The 23,991-nt window shown below is 36.8% G+C and overlaps 1 protein-coding gene and 1 long non-coding RNA gene across 2 annotated transcripts in view; one reads left to right on the top strand and one right to left on the bottom strand.

Annotated features, from left to right (window-relative positions):
- Nucleotides 1-14,099, top strand: part of SLC30A4 (solute carrier family 30 member 4) — a 28,444-nt gene extending 14,345 nt beyond the window's left edge. The window contains exons 3-7 of the mRNA XM_090270558.1: nucleotides 9,041-9,194; nucleotides 10,894-11,095; nucleotides 11,796-11,901; nucleotides 12,684-12,818; nucleotides 13,686-14,099. Of these exons, the coding sequence (XP_090126684.1) occupies nucleotides 9,041-9,194; nucleotides 10,894-11,095; nucleotides 11,796-11,901; nucleotides 12,684-12,818; nucleotides 13,686-13,840 (752 nt within the window). The 3' untranslated portion in view covers nucleotides 13,841-14,099. The remainder of the gene's footprint in view (nucleotides 1-9,040; nucleotides 9,195-10,893; nucleotides 11,096-11,795; nucleotides 11,902-12,683; nucleotides 12,819-13,685) is intronic.
- LOC150016424 (uncharacterized) overlaps nucleotides 1-23,991 on the bottom strand; it is a 46,589-nt gene that overhangs the window by 18,936 nt on the left and 3,662 nt on the right. The window lies entirely within an intron of this gene.

The following is a 23,991-nucleotide window of genomic DNA, read 5'->3' as shown; positions in this document are numbered from 1 at the left end:
CTACCTCCCAGACCAAGGGGGCAGGCATGCTATTCTAAAGAGAAGAGTCCCATCCTCTTGCTTGCTTTTGTTTATCCTTCTCTGTGGATTATGAGTGTAATTGACGTTGTTTATATGGTTTTTCTTTCAGTTCTTGGGTGGAAGAGGCTGCATGGATTAGATAAACGTAGTGATCATGTGAAAGGACTGTAGTAAGCAGAATTGTCTGTATCTGAAATAAAAGGCAAGATAAAAACTTTGGTGACGCAAATCATCAGCCTAGGTTCGTGGCAAAGTGACAGCGCAGGAGTCTTTTGTAACAGTGTGTAGTTCTACTGAGCAAAGTCCTTGGCAGAGCTGGCTAGATGATTATTGTCCTGAGTAGGTATATGATTATAATGCTAATTCTTACAGTTTGTTATTTTATTCCCTGATGTTAAAAGAGCAGAAAGTATCCGACTAAAAAAATCTCTTCCCCCATACATGCAGGAAAAAAAAAAAATCTTCTCTCTAGTTAGTGATTCATTTTAACAACTTCCTCCCACCCCTGACAAGAGTTATGCCTACTCATTATTGACATCTTAATGAGACTTAATTCCTACCACATGAACATCTATAGGAAAACAATAGGTAAGTTCTAGGATTCAGAGTTTTTATTGAGGCAAAAGAAGACATGAGTGAGGTAGTCAATTGCAACATAGCCTAAAGTGAACTTTGAGGACTGGGGGAACCTTGGCGTGGGTAGAGGGAGCGGTAAAGAGGCAGAAAATAGGAGATTATTTAGAATAGATGGAAGGGTCCAAAGGCAAACTTAGCAGTTTAGCTTGACCTTCTGGTGGCAAGCGTGGGCCTCTGAATACCCTATATGATGTCTTTAGCCTGAGTGCCACAGAGTTGCCTGTGGCTGAGTTGAAATACCAATATTAGTTTGGAAGTCCTACGCAAATCTAATACAGTTCACTGATTTTTCTTCTATTTCCTTCCTATCTTCTGTTGGAAGAAGGTAGAAAAGAGAAATAGCATAGAAGAAAGTAGAGGAGAGAATATATCTCCAGTTTCCTTCCCAACTGATTTTTATAGACCTCTGAAATCTGTCTTTACATGTGTGTTCTGTATAGTTCTTTGAGGGAATAGGAAGACAGGTGTTACATAATTTAAGGGAAATGTATTCATTATTGGCAGCATAGCATTAGGAAAGTTAACAGTTATGGTAAGCCAGTACATCTAAGCAACACTCATGAAAAAGCAAATATGTTTGGATTGAGTGTGGTTTTACATGGTTCAAGCAAATTGTTACTCATTCACTGAATAGGCACTCAATAGTTACCCATTAAGGGAATGAATTATAGCATAGTGTGGGGAGACAGGTAGTAAATATGTATAAAAACACAACATAATTATAATTGTATTAAACACTGTAAAGAGAAAGAGGCAGATACCGTGATGGAGAGGAACAAAGGAAGACAGAAAAGAACTCTATTTTTCTTATGAACTTTGAAAACCTTCGCAATTTATAGATGTGTTAAAATGTACAGCAAACGTTTTTTATATTTTAAGCATATTTTATTGATTATGTTGTTACAGTAGTCCCAATTATTTTTCTTTTTGCTCCCCTCCATCCAGTACCCTCCTTTCCTCCAGCAGTCGCACCTCACCCCACCCCCTTAGTTCATGTCCATGGGTTGTGCATATAAGTTCTTTGGCTTCACCCTTTCCTATATTATTCTTACCTTCTCTGCATCTATTTTGTACCAACCAATTATGCTTCTTAGTCCCTGCACCATCCCCCCCTTCCCCCCACCAGCTGATAACCCTCTAAATGATCCCCATACCTATGATTCTGTTCCTATTCTGGTTTGCTTAGTTGGATTTTGTTTTTATTTTTTAGATTCAGTTGTTGCTAGTTATAAGTTTTCTGTCATTTTCATGTTCATAGTTTTGATCTTCTTTTTTTTAAATAAGTCCCTTTAACATTTCATATAATAATGGCTTGGTGATGATGAATTTCTTTAGCTTCACCTTGTCTAGGAAGCACTTTATCTGCCTTTCCATTCTAAATGATAGCTTTGCTGGATAGAGTAGTCTTGATTGTATGTCCTTGCTTTTTATGACCTTGAATACTTCTTGCCAGTTCCTTCTTGCCTGCAAAGTTTTTTTTTGAGAAATCAGCTGATAGTCTTATAGGCACTGCTTTATAGTTAACTCTCTGCTTTTCTCTCACTGCTTTTAAGATTGTCTCTTTATCTTTCACCTTTGGCATTTTAATTATGATGTGTCTTGGTGTAGTCCTCTTTGGGTCCAGCTTGTTTGGGACTCTGTGCTTCCTGGACTTCTATGTCTTATTTCCTTCGCCAAATTTGGAGAGTTTTTCTTCATTATTTTTTCACATATGCTTTCAATTTCTTGCTCTTCTTCTTCTCCTTCTGGCACCCCTATGATTTGGATGTTGTCATGTTTAAAGTTGTCCCAGAGGTTCCTAAGCCTCTCCTCATTTTTTTCAATTCTTGTTTCCTCATTCTGTACTGGTTGACTGTTTTTCTCCTTCCTTATATTCCGAATCATTGATTTGAAACCCAGTTTCCTTCCCTTCATCACTGGTTTTGTGTGGATTTTTCTTTGTATCACTTAGCATAGCTTTCACGTCTTCCCTTATGCATTTACCACACTTAAGCATATCTTTCAAGCCTGTGAGCATCTTTATCACCAGTGTTTTGAACTCTACATCTGTTAGGTTGGCTATCTCCTCATCCCTTAGTCCTCCCACTGGAACCTTGATCCATTCCCTCTTTTGGGCCATACTTCTCTGTCTCCTCATCTTGACAGGCTTCTGTGTTTGTTTGCCTCCATGTCTTAGGTAGAACTGTTGCACCTGTTATGTTGTAAGGGGCAGAGCCTTAGATATTTGTCAGTGCAAGGCGACCCGTTTCACCACGTTGTGGCACTGTATGGGGGAGGGTTCTGAGAGAGAACAGTGCCACTTGCTCAGCACTCGCCCCTTTCCAAGGCACTTCTCCCACTTTCGTATGGGACTGGCGCCTCTCTAGCTGTTGCCCTGGCCATAGTTCCCAGAGTAGGTGGGTTTTTGGATGTTCTAGGACTGTGGGGGCCCTTTAAACAAGCAGACTCTGCTGAAAGACTGGTAGTTTCTTCCTCTGCCCAACCCCCACTGGTTTGCACCATCAGAAGCAATGAGGCTTTATTTTCCCTGGCACGGAAGCTGTTAGCTGTGCAGCTTGGTCTGGTGCTGGGTGCGCTCCTCAGGTGCCCCTCCCTACTTTTTAAAATGCGTGACTGAGCTTTCCACTGGCTGCAGCCACACCATATCCTCTCTGCCCTGGCTCCACCCCTCCTACCTGTCAGGATGAATATTTCTTCTTTATATCTTTTTTGGACTTTCATGAAGCTCAGTTTTTTGGAACTTTTGGTTGTCTCTAGTTTTGAGGTAGTTGTATTCCTTCTTAGATGTGGAGGGAGATGCAGCATGTCTGTCTAGGCCTCCATCTTGGCCGGAAGTCCCCATATTTTTATATTTTATAGTACTAGCAAAAATTGATAATCATCTATCTTTTCTCCCATTTAAATTTTCTCTTACCATTTATTGGCCATTCAAACCAAACTGTTTATTCACATTGTGTGTGAAATTCATGATGTATTTTGGTCTCCATAGATCATTGACCATAAACATTTTTTTATATTTCAGCTGAATAAAAAGACCCAAGTGATGCTATAACAAAAAACACATACACTTATCTTACTTCTTACTCTGTCCTCCAATGCTACAGTTCAGCCAGGTGGAATGATTTAATTATTTGTGTGCAAAGTAACAAAATATGTTAGAACTACGAAAATAATAGGTTTTCTAGAATTTCCATAAAAATCTCTTTCAGGAGTTTTTTATTTTTGCTAAATTTCCATTTAGTCAAGTTTACCTAAAGCCAATGGGCTAGTAACTTTCACAGAAATTAGGGTTTCAATTGTGGAGGTTCCTGGGTCTGCTTTAGAAAATGAAAAATCTGAATAAGTTATATACTCTTTGTCTTGAAAAACTTTATTGTATGTTATATGAACAGAGACCAACCTAAAGCAAGAATGAGATTAGAGCACATCATAATTTCATTGTTGATTGAAAGCTTCCCTCTCTGTTAAATGTTGGGTGGGGGGAGAATCTTGCCTATGTTTATCTGCATTCCATCATGTTAAAAATACTAGGAAAAAAATTTAAAACACTAATTAGTCCTATTCATATTTCACCAAAGTTTAATTTATTCACAATGAAAGAACTTTTTGTTCTTTTTACCAGAATAAATGGTCATATTACTATTTATTATTAGCATTTTTAGCTATATGGTATTATATATGCCTTATACTTCTCAATTATAAAACTCAGCCCTAAAAATCAACTTAAAATTTTGGGTTTTATTCCCCTTTTGCATTTATCAGCTTTGGCTAGAAGACATTTTTATGGGTAATTAGAATAAAAACTAACAGATGAATGTCTTTACTTTTCACCAAGGGAACTAGTTGTGAGGCACATTCCTTATTAATTGCTGGAAAAGGGATATATATCATTGATAGCAGTATCTTAATATATCATCTGGGAATTTCTAGGAATCAGCTGAATTCCATTACTCTTAACTGTGGGCAGGCATTGGGATCCCTTTTATGCTACCCTCTTGGGTGAAAACTGTGTTGTGGAAAACTGCATTTTCAGCTCCTAGTTGGCCTTCTAAGTGTGGGAATCCTCCTTGCCAAAGAGCTGTGTTTATGTTTTAGTTTGACTTTCATTTTACTTTATGAAAGTGATTTTACCATATCTGAAAGTTGACAAAAAGGTGGTTTTTAGCGTATAGGTAAATTGTCACTGGGATGCGGGCTTACCAAATTTAGTGCATGCATGACACACATGACCTATTTGTCTGAAATATATGATGCCTGATATCTCTGAAATACTGCATAGGACATAGTTATACTAAAATAGTATTTGTTTTTCATCTGAATTGCAAATTTAACTGGGCATCCAGTATTTTATCTGGCAGACATACTAGGGTAACTATATAACATCATCCAAACCAGGACATTTTTCAGAGTGAAATGGGGCACTGTTTTTTTTTTTTTTAATTCTTACCATATGTTTATTGATTTTAGAGGAGGGAAGAAAGGGAGGGAGGGAAACATTGATGTGGAAGAGGGAGGGATGAAGGTAGGGGGAGAGAGAGAGAGAAGAGAGAAGAGAGAGAAAAAGAGAGAGAAACATTGCTATTAGAAAGGAACATCAATTAATTGCCTCCTGTGCTCCCCTGGACTGGGGGTCAAACCTGCAACCTAGGTATGCGCCTGACCAGAGAGCAAACCCACAACCTTTTGGTGCATGAGATGATGCTCCAATCAACTGAGCCACTTGGCGAGTGTGGAAATGGGGCACTTTTAATAGTTATGCCAGGACAAAGGCATAAATTGGGACTATTGTGGGAAAACTGGAAAGTATGTTCAACTTAATAATAGGGAGTTTGAAAGTACTTTTAATATTGATTATAGATTTTTATAAGCAATCAAATCTCTCTGTCATTAATTTATATGGCTATGGATATAAATGTAAAGTGTATTGCTTTATAATTTCATATTTAAAAGTTTGATTAAGGCACCTTGAAAACTGTGGCAGCCTGCTTGCTAGTTCAACCTTGACTTTTTTTTTTTTTTTGGAAGAGTTTGAGAAGAGTTGGTATTTTTTAAATACCAACTGTAAAGAGAATTAAAGTTCTTTTTTTGTGAGTAAAATGAAGCTACCACTAGTACTTGAGACTTTACAGTTTAAAATTTTAAATTATTTCTTCTTTACATTATTTATATGTATATTTTACCATGAGCAGTTATAACTTAAGACAAGAAATTCATGTGTTTTCTGCCTTGTATTTGGCTTAAATCTTCTCTTTTAACCTAGTTAATTTTTGTTTGGGGGTATTTAATAAATACAGTGATTCCCCCCCCCCCTTATCTGCAAGGGATGTATTTCAAGACTCCCCAGTGGATGCCTAAAACTGTGGATAGCATTGAACCCTACATACACTCTGCTATTTCCTATACATACATACCCTATGATAAAGTTTAATTTATAAGTTAGGCACAGTAAGAGATTAACAATAATAAATAATAACAAAGTAGAACAGTTATATAATAAACTATAATAAAAGTTATATGGATGTGATCTGACTCTCTTTCTCTCTCTCTCTCTCTCTCTCTCTCTCTCTCTCTCTGTCATAACTTAAGAGGACTACTGAGTGACTAGCAGTCAGGACACTTATACAGTGTGGTTACACTGGACAAAGGGATGATTGACATCTTAGGTGGGACAGAGTGAGGCAGTGCGAGAGTTCATCATACTACTCAGAATGGTGCACAATTTAAAACTTATGAATTGTTTATATCTGCAATTCTCTATGTGATATTTTTGGACCAAGGTTGTTTGTGGATAACTGAAACCACAGAAAGCAAACTGCAGACAATTGGTGACTGCGGTAACCTATTATTCATATTTAGATTAACCTTCTTAATTGTATAGTCTTTTATCTTACCTTGTTCAACCTAACTTCATTCTAAAAATTTATCATAAATACTTGAGTACCTGCTACATGCCAGTCACTCTGCTGAGTGCTATAGTAAATATGACATGGCATGTAACTTGTTTGTATCCTCTAGGAGCTTAAAGTCTGGACTTATTGTAGCTGTCTCTCCACAGCTTTATATATTTCAACTGGTCTTTTCTCTCTCTTCTTCGGCCCTGTGTCTCTTTCAAAGTATGATCACTGTTAGTGTGTCAGGAATAGGTGTACCATGGTTTCAAATAGTAATTGTATTTTTTGTTTTATTCCAACATCTGTTCCATTAATGCACAAGATTTTATTGGAGTTTCATCTAAATTAATGAGACGTCTTCAGGAAATAGCTTATAACTTGTAGATAATATTTCTGTGTTATAATTTATGGGTTGGAATAAAAGTGTATCAAAGGCCAATATACTTGCACGGCCTAGAACCTTTGAGCAATGAGTCCATCCAGATAATAGTTTTCTAGATTCTTTTGCCTATTAACACATAACAGGATTAACATCTGATGTCTCTAAAGGAAAATTTTTCTTTAAAAGTATTTTCTTGTTTTGAGTGTCTACACTTGTTTTATATAATAATGTTAGTTAATTATTTTAATATATATTTCACCTAGCCTTTTTTGTTATTTTGAAAATATATAAAATTATTTCTACTTTAAATTCACATGGTAGAAAATTCATATGGTATAAAAGCATATAGATTTGAAGTCATCCCTGTCTCCTCACCCATTCTCCTCATAACCAGTTTATTAATATTTTGTATATCCTTCCAGAGATTGCATGTACAGATCATAATTTATATATATTCTTTTTTCTTCTCACATAAATGGTAACACTATACACAGTTATGTACTTTGCTTTTTTCACATAACTCTATTTGAAAATCATTCCTTATCAGGACATTAAGAGTCTTATTCATTTTTTACCGCTGCATAGTATTCCATGTTATAAGGCCTCTACTAATCACTTTTTTATTGGTTTCAATTATTTAGTGTTATATACAATGCTTGATGAATAGCTTCATAACATGCCTCATTTTGCACATGTGCAACTCAATTGGCATGAACATGTATATCATTCCTAGAAGAGGAATTCCCGGGTCAGAGTACACTCATGAATACTGGCATGCATAAAAATGTGTTTGTTTTTACTTAATCTCGAGGTAATACATGTTTGTGGTTATAAACTTAAAACATTTAAAACATTACCAAAAATAATAAAGTGAAAAATAAATTCTCCAAGCCCCTACTACCACTTCCCAGATGTAACACTTTCTATCTTTCTTGTTGTTATCAATTTGCCCATTTTTTCTTTTTTTATACATAATTGATTGTATGGTATCCCATTATATGTGTACACGTACACCATAACTTATTAAGTTCCTTATTGGTAAACATTTAAGATGTCTCTAGATCTTTTTTGATACTACTGACAAAGTAGCAGTGAAAAACCTTGTAGCCCTGGCTGGTATGACTCAATGGATTGAGTGTCAGCCTGTGAACTGAAGGGTCGCAGTTCAATTCCCAGTCAGGACACATGCCTGCGTTGCAGGCCAGGTCTCCAGTTGGGGGTGAGCGAGAGACAACCAATTGATGTATCTCTTGCATATCAATGTTTCTCTCCTTCTCTTTCTCCCTCCTTTCCCCTCTCTCTAAAAATAAATAAAATCTTTTTAAAAAAAGAAAGAAAGAAAAAAAGAAAAATCTTGTAGATATCTTTGCATATTATGGATATGTTTCTATCAGATTCCTAGAATCAAGGAATACATGCATTTTAAATTTTGATTAATTTTGCTAACTGCTCTTCAAAAAGATAATTCTATTTGGTCCTTCCATCAGTACTTGCTGATTCTGGCTATTATCCAACTTATTAATATTTGCCAATTTAGTAAGGGTCCAAAAGAAATCTTATTGAATATCTTGTATTTAGATTGATGTTGATAAATTGTCCATTTCTGTTTATTTTCTATATATTACTATTTATGACCTTCATTCCTTTTCTTATGGGTTGTTCACTTTGTCATGATTTATAAGTGTACTCATCTATTAGGAAATTAGTCTGTGGCCATGTATTTTATAAATATTTTTTCTCAGTTTTTCCCTGTGTATGGTCTACAAATATACATAATTTGACCCTAAAGAGATAAAGGGAGGGTGGGGAGTGGTAGGAGTGAATTAGTGAGGGATTCAGATCAAACTACTAAACCCCTTTTAAATAAATATATATATATAAAATACATGTATATAGTATACCTGAAAATAATGTCAATTATACTTCAATTTTTTTAAATTTTCTATATTAAACTATTTTTTAAAATTTAAAGAAAAGCATGACAAAAATGATATAGTGCTTTTATGTTCATAGAGGAAAGGAAATCTAAATAAAAGATTGTACAGTATTTAGTTTGTGTGAGGTGTAATAACCATGCTGCAAATAACTTGTTTTTTATATTTTTCTTCAGAGGTTTTATCAGCTATGATTAGTGTGCTGTTGGTGTATATACTTATGGGATTCCTCCTATATGAAGCTGTCCAAAGAACTATCCATATGAAATATGAAATAAATGGAGATATCATGCTTATTACTGCAGCTGTTGGAGTTGCTGTTAACGTAATGTAAGCTCTATTTTTTAAAAAAACGTAATAGGTTTTACTTTTTAGAGCAGTTTTAGGTTCACAGCAAAATTAAAGGGAAGGAACAGAGCTTTCCCAGATGCCCCCTGCCCCCACAGATGCACAGCCGCCCCCATTATCAACCTCCCTCACAAGAGTGGGACATTTGTAACAATTGATGAACCTGCATTAACACATCATAATCACCCAAAGTGCATAGTTTGTGTTAAGGTCCCCTCTTGGTGTTGTACATTAATGGGTTTGGACAAATGTATAATGACGTGTATCCACCATTATAATAGCATACACTTTATATTGTTTCACATTAATGTTCTCAAATACTCTGAATTTAGAGACTGTTACACATGCATTCAGTAATAGTGACATTTTTGTATATTTATAAATTATATAGTACATCAGTTTTTCTTATAAATGTTAATAAAACACTGTTGAAATTATAAATTCCTCGTTAGTTTACTGAGATATATTGAAGTTTGACTAACAATCAGGAATTTAAATAGGACAAAGTTTCTTTTTATTTAATTTTTAAAATACTTTTATGATGAGCTTTTTTTTTAAACTACCAATTTTTTTCCTAAAAACTATGGATCAGGGGGTCAACAAACATTTTCTGCGAAGGGCCAGAGAGTAAATTTTTAGGCTTTTAGAGCCATGCAGTCACTTTTGCAGCTACTCTGCTGTTCTAGAACAAAAGCAGCCCACATTTGGTGTGTAAACAAATGAGCTTGGCTGTATTACAATAAAACTTTATTTACAGTCCTCGCTAGCGATGTGGTTGGTTGGAACTTCGTCCCATACACCAAAAGGTTGCACATACACTATATGTGCCTCAGTTGGGCCTCAGCTGGGGCACATATCTGGGTGCAGTTTCAGTCCCTTGTGAGAGGGGCATGTGTGAGAGGCAACCAATCCATCTCTCTCCCCTCTCTCCTAGCCCCTCTCCCTTCTCTCCTCTTGTCCTCCCTCCTTCCCTCCTTTTCTCTAAAATCAATAAGCATATACTCTGGTGAGGATTTTGTTTTTTAAGTTTATTTACAAAAACAGACTGTGGGCCAAATATGGCCTACAGACCATGGTTTGCTATTCCCTGTCTAGTGGCTTTCATTCATACTTAGAATAAAATCAAAAGCCCTTACCATGGCGTTTTTAATAAGATCCTGTTTACTGCTCCAACTCACCTGCTGGCATTATTGCTCACTTTATTCTAGCCGCAGTGGCTGCCTTGCTTTTTTTCTGAGCACATAGAATACATTTACACCTCAGGGTGTTCGCCCTGGCACTCCTGCTGCCTAGAGCACTCTTCCACCACAACTTGCTTCGGGACTTCATTCAAGACTCTGTTCAGAGGGAATCTAAGAGAGGGCTTCTCTACCTGCTCTCCCCATCACTCACCATCCTTGTTCAGTGCTTTACTTTTTTCTTCAAAGCATTCTTGTTGCCTAGCTGTACATTAGTATTTGTTTACTCCTCTGCCTTCCCTACCAGAACATAGCTCTATGGGACAGGGATCTGCCTGCTTCCACTCTTTTGACCCCAGCACATAACAGTACCTGAGGCAGAATAAGTGCTCAAATATTTAGTAAATGAATGAGTTCCATGTTGCCTCATTCGTGTCTGATTAGTCACAAATATTTTTACCAATAGTGTTAGGAAGAATAATATTTTCTTTTCTTTTTAACAGAATGGGGTTTCTGTTGAACCAGTCTGGTCACCATCATGCCCATTCCCATGCCCTGCCTTCAAATTCTCCTGCCACAGGCTCTGGGTGCAGACACGGCCATGGGCAGGATAGCCTGGCAGTGAGAGCTGCATTTGTTCATGCTTTGGGGGATTTGGTACAAAGTGTTGGTGTGCTAATAGCTGCATATATCATACGATTCAAGGTAATATGATTGCTAATTTTTCTATTTTAAAATATATTTAATTTCAACATTAAAACTAAAGGTGATTTTCTTTTATAAGTACACTAGACACCAGTGTCAGTCCTATTCATTTTGTATTTACGCAAGCCTAATTGAGCCACCAGTCTATGTAGCTCTTTTGTTATCACTAAACACAATAGTTATCACATCACGAGGTAACTTACCTGTAGCTGGCTTTGGTAGTGCCTTCTCTGGAGGACTCAAGTTGAAGCCTTGTCACTTAACTGGCAGGTACTGGAATGTGCATATAGCAAAATCCAGAGATCTGGGTTCTAGTGTTGGCTCTGCCATTTATGCTTTGACCTTGAGCAATTCCCACAACTCTAACCTTGAGTTCCCTCCTCTTTAATATGGGGGTCTTAAATCCAATTGATGAGTTCTAAAACTCCTCCTAGCTCTGATATTCTACAGTTCTGGGTAGAAGATTTAGATTAGGCACAGAGGAAAATAACAGAAAAAAACATTAAACTTCTGAAAATAGGTCCCACGAGGAAAGTATTTAAATAATCTAGGAAAGAGTTTCTCATTGCAATATCCAAATTTTAACAGTATTCTGCAATCCTGCTAAAGAACAGGGCACAGAGTATGCCTTACTTTGCTTTGCACTCTGTTTTATGTCTGTCAGTATTTAACCACACAATGTTGATCTATCACCTTACAGCCAGAATACAAGATCGCTGATCCCATCTGTACATACATATTTTCCTTACTTGTGGCTTTTACAACATTTCGCATCATATGGGACACAATAGTTATAATACTAGAAGGTAAGATCTTACTAATATCTCCATTGTGGATTTATTATATTTATTATATCCCTAAGTCAGACTCGGGGTAGGAGGAGCCATGTCCTTTTTTTTTTTCTTTTTTTTTACTGATACAGTAACACCACCTTACATATATATATAATGTATAAGAATCTATACACTCTCCCATATGTTACCATTTGATCCTTATAATAGCTAAGAAAAGTAGGTAAAGCAGACATTATTATCCCTAGTTGCCAACAAGAAAATTGAGGTTCAGAGGTAGCATAACTTGATTAAGGCCATGCTGTTAATAAACTTTGGAGCTAGGACAAGAATGAAACTCCTGATTCTTAATGCAACTATGTTTAGTAATTTATTTATTAACTTCTTAATTTCAATTTAGCCTGCTACTTTGTTATATTTTCAGCATCACTGCCTTACTGTGTATAAGCATGTAAATCTAAGTTCTCAACAGTAGGTTAATCATCATTGGATGTTCCTTTCTTTTTCTTTTTTTTTCTATCCTAGCTTATTTGTTAAATGAAATATTCTGGATTGATTAACATTCCTTTTTAGTGAGAATGAACATTTCTAAAATATTTATTAACCTTTTGTGTATATCCTGCTCTATGTGTGCATGGTTTATCTTAAAAGTATTAGTATATTTTAAAGTGTTTGTTTAAAATGAATTTGGCTAAGCCAGTTGGTTTCTTTTGAAAAATAAAAAATCCTACCAGTAATGTATAACATTTTTCCCCAAAATAAACTTTACTTATAAATGATATATTCTGAATTAATAGGTGTCCCAAAGCATTTGAATATAGACTATATCAAAGAAGCTTTGATGAAAATAGAAGATGTTCATTCAGTGGAAGATTTAAATGTCTGGTCTCTCACTTCAGGAAAACCCATGGCCATAGTACACATACAGCTAAGTATGTAGCTAACGGTAAATACTGGGGTTGGTGGGCTCCTGTCTTTGGAATTAAACATCTGTGCTTATAGTTAAGTAGGAAGAGTCATCTGCTGGAAAGATTTGTTGTAAGGGAGGCGTGGGCTCTTCAAAAAATGAGTTGTATGTCAATATTTATAGCAGAGCAATAATTTCTTATCTCTTTGAGATGAAACATTACAAATAGATTTGTGCCTTCAGATTAAAGGCATTAAGTATATGCCCTGGCCACATGGCTCAGTTGGTTGGAGCATCATCCCACATACACCAAAAGGTTGTGGGTTTGATCCCTTTTCAGGGCACCTACCTAGGTTGTGGTTTCAGTCCCAGGTCCAGGGTATGTATGGAAGGCAACCAATTGACATCTCTCTTTCATGTTGATGTTTCTCACCTCTCTCTCTCTCTCCCCCTATTGTCTCTTTCTAAAATCAGTAAAACATATGAGTGAGGGTTAAAAAAATAAAGGCTTAAGTATATTTACCATGCTTTTTCTACATAAGAAAAGCTAGAGTCTATGTTTTTATTTCTTTAAATCATTTCACAGCTTTTTATTTTTTATCAAAATAATACATGCATGAGGTTTAGTTTGGTTTTTTAAGTACAAAAGATTAAAGACTTGTAATTGATGTCTAGATTTCTTTTTCTTCCTGAGAGTGGACTAGAGAGATTGGGATAATAAGCTGATCTGGCTTTGTAAACTGACACACTTCTCTAACAGAATAACTTCAAGGGGGTAGAAATCAAATTAATAAAAATATGTTCACAGTATACTATGTTTGTTTTCCCCTGTGTCTTATTCAGTAATGTGTAATGTACAATGAATAGTAACAATATTTTCTTGACATTGCAGTTCCTGGAAGTTCATCTAAATGGGAGGAAGTACAGTCCAAAGCCAAGCATTTATTACTGAGCACGTTTGGTATGTATAAATGTACTGTCCAGCTTCAGAGTTACAGGCAAGAAGTGGACAGAACTTGTGCAAACTGTCAGAGCTCCAGCTCCTAATTTTAGCTGTCTGGGGACTACTGCCTTCTACTTACCCAGCAGTCACAGACTTGAGAGCAATAAACACACACCGAAGTGAGAAAACGGAATTCCTGACAGCTGTGTCCGTGTCACGCACCGGTCTCACAGACAGTCAGCCTGAGCGTGCTAATTTATGTCAAATGGTAAAATGAGACTTCACCATGATTTTTAGATGAAGATGTTTCCAAAACACTGTTTACAGAACGAAATGTGACTCTACAGATACCTCAGAGAAGACAATCCAAGACCGTACTTCATTAATTACAACAGAGTGTATGTCATAAAGGAAGCATCAAAAATTCTGTATTTGCATTTAAAAATCCTTTTTAAAGCCTATTTTATAACAAGCCAGTGCTGGAAAGTTGAAATTTTTTTTTTTAACATGATCTTGACACTCAGCTTCTGGACTTTGACACCCAGCTCTCTTTCTACAGAAATTATTTCTCAACAGATTTCAGAAAGTACTAGTAATTATCCAGAGTGGAATAAGCATGTATTCCTAAGTGTTTCAGAAATGTTTTATTTCACAAATAAGTCTCAATGTTATTGTTATACCTTATAAACAAGTTTTTCCAAATGTTACAGGGTTTTGAATCTCAAAGTTAACGCTTTTGGTTATTTGTAATCTTATCAAAACCAATTTTTGTCACTGTCATTAAATTACTTAGGAAATATTTTCAGTATTATTCTGAATGGCAGAAATTAATCTTAAACTGAAATTACTGTGTGATAATTTAAACAAAATATAGGCGTGAGGATGGGGTATGGAGTTTCAGATTTAAGTCTTCTTGAGATCACTTTTATTGTTCATAGAATTTATCTTAAGAACAACAAGAGACTGCAAAATGTAAACAGTGATGCTCTGTCCTCTTAAGAACTGCCTTGTGTTTTATACAGAAAGTTTGCTTGGTAACTTGCTTCCTGCTTCTGTACCAGTTAATCTGTGTGCACCCTTTCAGGGTAGAACTCTGGGGAGCTAAGGTTCAGTTTGTTATACCCACCTCTCACATGTAGATTAACTACATTCTTCCAGAGAGAATTTCTGTTTGGTGATATGGGTTATGGATTCTCCATGGACTCTGGAAACTGTAAGATATAATTTTGAGGTTTTCCAATAATACCATAGCAGAAATGCTGAAAGGGATTGAATGAAGATAGTACTTTGAGAAGAAAAAATTCTAAGGGTTTTTGACTCTGTGTGTGTGTGTGTGTGTGTGTGTGTGTGTGTGTGTGTGTTAGAGCACTGGAGTAGGATGGACATTAACTCTGTGTGGCAGGGAAGTTAAGCGTAGAAGTTTCTAAACAGAAGGCAACCTAATTGGTAACAGTTGTATTAAAGAGGCAACTGTGAATATTCATGTTTCATTTTGTAGCTGTTTGTTTTGTTGTTATCTCTGTGCACATTAGTAGTCCATTTTCAGCAGAGAATCAGAGTAAAGTAACAATGTACCAGACAGGTTGTGATGAAATCTTAGATAGGCAGGCAGAGGATTTAAAATATAAGTGAAGATTATGAAACAGATTTCATCTTTCTACCAAGTACCTCACTATAAGAAAACCTGAGATAAAACTCGGATTTACCTAAAAGATTGTTAAGATTTTATGGTATCCAACAAAAGGGTTGATGAGGGTTAATGGTACCTAATGAAGCCCAGCGTTGGTTGAATTGAATTGAAAATTTTATGGAATTCTTATTGTGAATCCATTTAAAATAATGATTTGAATTTTTCAAAAATTTCAGGAGCATATAAACTGTTTAAATAAAAAACACTCAAATATATAAGGCAAATAAGAATAAATGAGAGGCACGTCCGTGCACATCTGGGCATTCATGGACTTTATGTATCTACCAAGAGAAAGGAAGAGAATATGCATTATGTGGTAGTGGGTTTTCCCATGTCTGCAGTTGTTTCCCAGATCTCCTGAGCTTGTTTCTTGTAAACTTGCATGTATCTTAAGTAGGTATGTCTTAACTTTTCACATCGACCTGTTCCTTGAAAAGTTATTGGGTAAAACAGTCTAAAATCCATTTGAGGATTGAAAAGAATCCTTTTGTGAAATACATAAATGCTGAAAACTTTTGTAAATCGTAATTATCATGTTCTATTTAAATTCGGTACACAAAGTTTTCTGTGCTCTTTTTAGGTGGGTGGCAAGAGTACAGATTTTATACCTGTACTTTACTGGGTCTGTGAAATTTGATAATTGATAGATTTAACTTTTTGTAACTTGACAAAAGCTTCAGAGAATGTGTGAACTTAGCAGATGCAAGCAGGGACTGCACAGCTTCCGCCACAGAGCCTTTGGTCTGTCCTCCAGCCACTGCGAGCTGGCCCCAGTCACACTCCTCCGCTGGCTGTCGGAGAAAGGGCGGGCCACGTACCATTGCTCATTTTGCTCTGGGACAACAGATCATAACATAAAAACTGAGCAGTTCTTCAGTGTGACTTGTTTTAATTAACAATTGCAAATGATCAAAGTTAATTGTATACATAAACCTGTATTTCACAACTCTGGCCAGATGTAGCCTTTTGATTTATTTTAGGAAAAGGCCTGTTGTTTTGTTAATGACTGTGCTGCCTTAGAAATACAAAATGGGAAAGGTAGTCAAATAAGGCATATTCAGAGAGCTTTGAAATGCAGAGCCAGAAGTGACTGTAATTCCCACTACGTACATTTTCAGCTATGCCTGTGTGACAGGAGCCCAGATTTTCATGACATTTGGCTCCCATCAGTATTATTTGCCAGCTCACTGGATTTCTTATTTTTCTGTTTCTTTTTCAACTTTGGATGTTTTATTTTCATTTTCTAAAACGAAGTTTCCTGCTCTTAGGAATCCCAGTGTCGTGGTTCTGTCTCTCAAACCCAGATGTCCCCACTGACAGTGTTTGTCTTTGGTAGAATTTTCCCAGAATTGGCACAGACATGAACTTCCCTTTTATTTTAATGTGAGGAGAAAGCATCTTTTGGAGACAACACACCCCTTATAAAAAGTGTTTCTAGGTGAGGAAAACCTTTTTTTAACAGCTGATTGTTCCTGATCCGGGTTCTCTGCTCACTGAATAAGTGTGATAGAAATAGACTATGCACTGTGCAACCACATGTGAAAACCATTGCTAATAAGACTAAGCTGTGCTTCAACAACCGCTCTCACTACTTTAGAAGAGATCATTATCCACTTCCAAACCAAGCACAATTAGCAAAATTTATTTTCTTTGTATGCAGTTATATTAATTGGTTCATCATAAGTAATAAGGAATTCTTACAGAATTTGAGCTCCTTTAAAATGAGCTTTTAGGCAATTTTTTGTTGACTGTACCTTGCGTATAGTAAATTTAGAGTTACAGAATATGTTCATAGATATAAGATTAGTAATCACTTGGTTCAGTTTGTCTTTGAACCACACTTAACTCATGAGCCATCTGGGTATTAGTCACAAATGAATAGTGACGCCTTGCTATCTGCTGTATTGAGAGGAGGCAGGTCTGATCTCCAAGTCACCAGTTAAGCTTAATATCTCTAGCCAAAATACCATTTGGAAACTCAAACTGCAGATCCATTATGTGAATCCCGCCAGGCAGGGCTTCAGATTTGTTTTACTGACCAGCGATCGGGGATATTAGTTGTGGTGTTGATAGGGGCACAGAAATGAGAGAGAAGGAATTGCGGGAGTTTCTCTGTATTGAAATGTGTACGTGCATTCGGGCCAGCCTGTCACTGAATTCCAGCTTACAAAGAGTTTAACCTGTTCTTCTAATCATACTGTGAGGACCTTCAAATGGTTTCAGATTTTCTGCAAGACTGGAAAACATTTATGGAGACTTTCTCTGAGAGTGTCAATTTAAATACTGCAATTAAATACTTTCTGAAATAACTGCAACAGGAAATTGGAATGTGCCAGTGTGCCCGTTTTGCACCGGGAAGATACTGTATATCTGGAAAGCCGTGCTTCTCTAAGTAAATACATCATTTTATTAAGCCATATCACAGTTTAAGAAATTGTATATACTTTTACAAATAACCTTTCAGAAACCAGTATTTTGCATATGATTGATTTTAGAAAGTTTTTGAAGCTGATGTTTGTGTAATTTAAAGTCAAAGTATAATATATGTATATGTACTGTATTTGCAACTTTTTAATTGTTATTTCCTATACATTTATTAACTATTGTTTTGCCATGTGGTTTATTAAAAAATAGAAATGTACATTCCCTTAAATTAAATTTGAGTTTTTTTAATCAATTAAGTAATAGTAGTAGGCCTTAAAACATAACCTTCTTAAAATAAAAGCATTGGAAAACAGATAACATCTAATTTCATTATCTCAGGTCATAATGCCCCCTTAGATGTTTAAGAAATGAGCCTGAAAAAAATTTTTCAGATAGGATAAAAAGAGATATTAAAAGAAGCTTCATCTTTTTAATTTCTATCAGTCACTTTTAATGTCCCTCGAGCCCCAGCTACACTGGCAGAAAGGAAAGAAAGAAGCCCTGAGAAAGTCGGCTGGGCGGGGGTCCCTGCGACGCCGAGGGCCCTGATCCCGATGACTCCGAGGGTGTAGCCAGGGGCCGGTTCGCTACACGTCACAGGCCACGTCTGGCCTGCAGCCCGCTTTGCGTGGCCCAAAGAACTGAGAATGGTTTTTACATTTTAAAATGGTTTTTAAAAAATCATCATAATGATATTTTATGATGCGAAAATTCTATGAACTTTACACTTCAAAATCTATAAATAAAGCGTTACTTAAACACAGCCACACTCCCCCGATCATGTCTCGTCTGGCTGCTTTCATGCGGCAGTGCAGAGTAGTTTCCACAAACATGAAACATGTACCATCTGGTCCCTTCCTAGGAGAAGTCTGCCCTGCCCCACCGAGGTGTTCCCTGTGGAGCCACTGAAGGCCATCGCGGCACATGTGGGTGCAGGGAGCCCTTCTAGAGCCCACTTAGAGGCGGCTGGGACTGGTCCCTCGGAGGCTTCCTGAGTCACCAGAGGTTCTTTTCTTCCCTTGACCTTTATTCTTTTCTTTATCCGCCTTGGAGTTCAGGGAAGAAATAGAGGAAAAGAGTAGCAAGATTTCAGATATTACCTATGTACCATATGTTGTATCTACAACGTTCACTAGCAAAGCAGTTTTCTACCCAGAGAACCATGATCACCAGAATCATTTAACAATACTTTTCATCATAAAGCATTATTCACTTGATTTTGGAATTTTTCACTAAAGTTATGACAAAAATAAAGGAAACAAAAATGTATGTACGTTGCATACCTTATGTAGTTTGTGCCAAGCGAAAGCTCACAAATGAAAAATAACATTTTATCTGCTAAGTAAGATGGAATTTGGTTGTGAGGCTTTTAAAATACTGTTTTTTAAAGTTTTCCAGTTACCTGGGGAAAGAACTATTTTTGCAAATAGTAATGAAGTTTTAGTTAAGTTATGCTAGTAAATAAAGAGATGTTGCATGTTGTTTAGCTACCTAGTTCTATTTCTATTTTGATGTGTCACTTTTTTTGGTTTATATCAGATGCTAAAATAAATTCTAATTTGTAATAACAACCTTGCAAGCTCTTGTTTATGCTAAACTTTCAGCTTTATTTAATACATTAGTAGAATTATATTTTTGGTTATAATTTGGTTCCAACTATGATCTATTATAATTGCCATAAGCTATAAAATAGAGTAAGTATAAATAGGAAATATGAAGCCTTATGACTAAATATTATCTCTACATTTATCATGTATTTAAGATTAGGAGGCTTAAAAATTCAGCCTCAGTGAAATATCACCAAAGATCTTATCATTTCCTATCAGCATTCTGGTTTAAGGGTCTCATGTGACTTTCAAAGAATAAACTGTAAAGTTTGCCCTGTGGTTATTACCCAATAAAAACAAAGATTATACCCTGTAAGTTACCAAATAGCTTTCATGTCTGCTGTCCTCAACTTTTCAAAAACTTGTTCTGGTTAGCCCTTCAAATTCCTATCGTCTGCATTTCACTTGCCAATTTCTGCATATTGTTTTGTGAGGGTTTTTTCCTCACACTTTGTTCACTTTAACAAAATGCTGACACTGGCACACACACACACACACAAATGTGTGGGTGTCGGTTTTTCTCCAAAATATATTGAGCTTCTTCTTGGTACGAGAGTAGGATTTTTTTTAAGTAGGAAATTTTTAGAAACCTCATGAAAGCAAGGCCAGCCCTAGAACAAGACAGAAACCTCTGTTCCCTTGACTTTCCTAGGACTGAAAATCTGACCCCACCCTCCTCTATCAACTTGGCCCCACTTCCTTTCCAGAGGAAACCTGCTGACAGGTAAATGGTTACAGGGCTATTTGAACAGTGGTGGCAGTCAATGTTTGACCTCAGTCAAGGCATGAAGAAGTGTAGTGAAGACAAGTTTCCTGGCCCTCCATTCATTAATCTGTCATGTTCACCCATGAAAGCTACAGGGCAAAGCCCGGTTCTAACAGGCTCTTAACCAGTTACAGCTTGACTGGAGTTTCAGAATAATCAGAACACAAGCCTTTTCCATCCTCTCTTTGCTTTTTTGTGTACGAATATTTCCCAAAGTTAAGGATTTTTTTTTAACCCCTAAGAAAAAGTATTACATAATTTATAATGTTTATCCATTTATATATATATATATGTATACATATACATATATATATATATGATTTTACAGAGAAGGAAAACTCTGATTCCAAAAAACCTCTGCTGCCTTGCGGCATACCTCTTCAGGGGAAAGGCTAGGGGAGTAAACCCCGACAGAAAATCCGGAGCCGGAGTCCCTAAGGCGGTTTGACGTTGTAGTCAACACCGGCAACTCCTGCGGCGCACCTGAAGCCAAGCTGTATTGACTCCGTCTTTCCCTTGGATCCTTCAGCTGCGAAGAGAGGGGGGGTCTGCTGCATGGGCAACAGCAGACCCTCCATATCACCCTGCCCAGGCTCTGTAGCTTCAGCTTCACTGGAGAGGACACTCCAGCGACATCGCAAGATGTCGATTCAACACGGGAGGAGACAGATACCGTGTCACTCCCGAGTCGGACTGCACAGCCATTCTCGGCGGTGCAGATAGACTCTTAAGAAGCTACACCATCGTCTCTCGAGACGGACGGCTGCCGACGAGGACGACGATATATGATTTTAGAATCATTCTCATTTTAAGATATCATGTTATTGAAATTGGGACATCTCAGAAAGTTGGTTCAATGACTAGATATCATTTTCTCTAAAGTGGATTGAGACTACTTCTAAATACCATCCATTTTATTCAACCAAGAACTGACCTTTGAAGGACACCTCCTTCCCACTGAACATGTTAGAGAACAAAACACAAGATTCCTGTGTATTTTTAAAATTAAACAAGAAATGAAACAATATTATGTTTGGGGGGAACATCTTGAGCCATAACCTCACCCCCCTACATATAGAAGATCACAGTCCTGTTTCGGATGGCGTGCGAAGCTGTGGCCTATAGGATAAAATCTATCTTCTTGGTCATGATATACAATCTTTCTGATCTAGTTAACTGCTTACTTCTTCACCGCAGTTCCATCCTCTCCTCCAGCACTATCCTGCCTCCCATGTATCAGCCATTCCAAACTACAGTCAACTTTTGGTTTACAGGGGAAATTATAGTTGTAAACATTTATTTAGTCAGTGCATTTCAGACACTTGTGCTGTGCACTTAATATGTATTATTTAATCTCATGATGGTACCTTGAAGAACATTATAATCTTCATTTGCAAGTGAAATAAACCAGAAGTTAAGTGATGTGCCCAGAGTCAGATAGGAAGAGTGGTATCACAGGAATAGAAGGTCACAGGCAACTCTTAAATATAGTTAGTAAAACTAGTAAACATCTTTACTAGTAGGGATCCAATGTAGACTAATGTATTTAGAAGCACAACCAAGTTTTAGATAATAGATGTCTAAAAGTAATGGAAGTATAATAGTTTAGGAGCACTCAACTTTATGTAATCATCTGTGCGCTTGGTGAAAGCTGCCCAAAGTTTACTGTTTCTTAATGGAGGCACCAGAATAGTGCTCTGCATTTCACCGCCTCCATTTGACCAAAACATCTCCCCTAAAGTCACTGGCGCTCTCCTAAAAGCCCTTGAACATGTTTCAGCCATTTAAGTTATTACTCCCTATGAAGATCATTGAAGGGGGGAAAAAGTCAAAACAGAATGTTTGCAAAGGGCAAGAATTCTGAGGGTGAAGAAAGACAGGCAGGCCCCCTGGGGGAGGAATCTGAAATATGTAGAGATATGTTGCAGCCCACACCTGTTTTTCTCCTTTCCTGAGTTTCTGTCTGCTTGCCACACTCTTGCCTGTATTCGTCTGGTCAGGAATCCCACTTAATCTTCGCACCTTCGACTTTTTTATTTTTTACTTTACAACTGTAGTGTTAGGAGTATTTGTATTTTGTAAGTGCTCAAATCAAAGATAAGTTATCATAAAGTAAACATAACCACCCAGGTCAAGAAATACATTACCAGCCCCAGAATGCTTTCTCATGTTAGTTTCCATCGCTGTCTCCAGATAATGCTGAACAATTTTTCAATGTTGTATCAATTTTTACTCCCACCAGCAGTATACGAGAGTACCCGTTGCCCCACATTTTTGCCAACTTGGCATTGGCAGTCTTTTAATTTTAACCATTCAGGAAAGACCAGACCTTATCGTGATTCAAATCTGCCTTTCCCTGATGCAAATTAAAAAGAAATGAAAGACTCCCCCTAGTGGGAAATATCTGAATTACCCAAGAGACTTCTTTTCAGAGCGTGCAGTCCTCGGCTTCTTTTCCTCCCCTGAGTCTCTAAGAATAAAAACTGGATCATCTTTCATAAATTCATTGTCCGTTGTATTGGGTTGTCCAAAAGGTTTGGTGTTTTCCATACAATGGCTCTGGTAGTACTTAGTTGTCTTTATTTTCATTCAAAACAATTTTGTTAGACTGTATTGTGACAGCTGTCATATCAGTGTACACTTTTTTAAAAATTTATCAAAATTGGTGAATTTTTGTGCAGCCACTTTAATATTGAAGTTTGAAGAAAAGCAACATTTTCAGCATATTATGCTTTATTATTGAATAAAGGTAAAGATGCAACTGAAATGGAGAAAAAGGATTTGTGAAGAATATGGAGAAGATGCTGTGAAGGTTCAAATGTGTCAAAAGCTGTTTGTGAAGTTTCTTGGTACTATTGACTTTTTGTCCAAATGGTTCTTTGCTGTGGGGCTGTCTTATGCATGGGAAGAAATTTAGTAGCATCTCTGGCCTCCACCCATTAGAAGCCAATAGCAGGAGACAGCCGACATACTCAAAATATCCAAATCAATAAAGTTATTGGTGAAAATTTAAAATGTGTCTTATTTTACGGAAAAAACTAAACGGACTTTTGGCTAACCCAATACATCCTCTATTTATGCAGTGCCTTTTAAGTCTCCTTGCTCATTTTTCTATTGAGTTTTTATATTAACTTATGAAAGTTCTTTAGATTTTGACACAAACCCTTTGTTATTACCCATGTCGTTGCACACACCTTTTCCACCTTTAACTTTAATATCAATTCATTTTTACCTGTACAAATAGGAGGCTCAAATGCAAGTTCAATTTTGTTATACTCAAAAAATGACCAGAAGATGGCACCCCAGCCAAAACATGGGTAGTGCATGAATTTCCCCTAAATCTCCCAAAATATTTTGCAAACAAGCAATGTTAAAGAGTGAGAAATCAAACTTTAAACCATTATGCACCTAGATGAAATACAGATAGAACTAGGTTTCTTGGTGGGAACAACACATTTATCTCCTTTGCTAAGAATGAAGGAATGATAAGTTCTTTACCTCAAATCAGAAAAGCCAGACAAGGCACCAAGAGAATCCATGGAAATTCCCTTTGAGAGTAACTTGCAGGTGGATTGAAGAAGAGAGTAACTAGCAAATGTTTGGACAAAAGGCAGGTACCCACTAGCACAGAGTCTGCAAGGAGAGCTGAACACAGGTTTGGTCAGTGGGGTATAAGTATTTTTCCATCTCCTTTCCCTTATACCTCTTTTTGGTTTTGTTTTCATTAATTACACCTTGCGATTGCTTAAAGTTGACTTGGGTGAGCCT

This window comes from Furipterus horrens, unplaced genomic scaffold, assembly GCF_987537825.1.
Source record: "Furipterus horrens unplaced genomic scaffold, mFurHor1.1.pri manual_scaffold_3, whole genome shotgun sequence".
In the NCBI taxonomy this organism is placed as follows: Eukaryota; Metazoa; Chordata; class Mammalia; order Chiroptera; family Furipteridae; genus Furipterus; species Furipterus horrens.
Note: the sequence above shows the minus strand (reverse complement) of the source record. Positions and strands in the feature narration are given on the sequence as shown.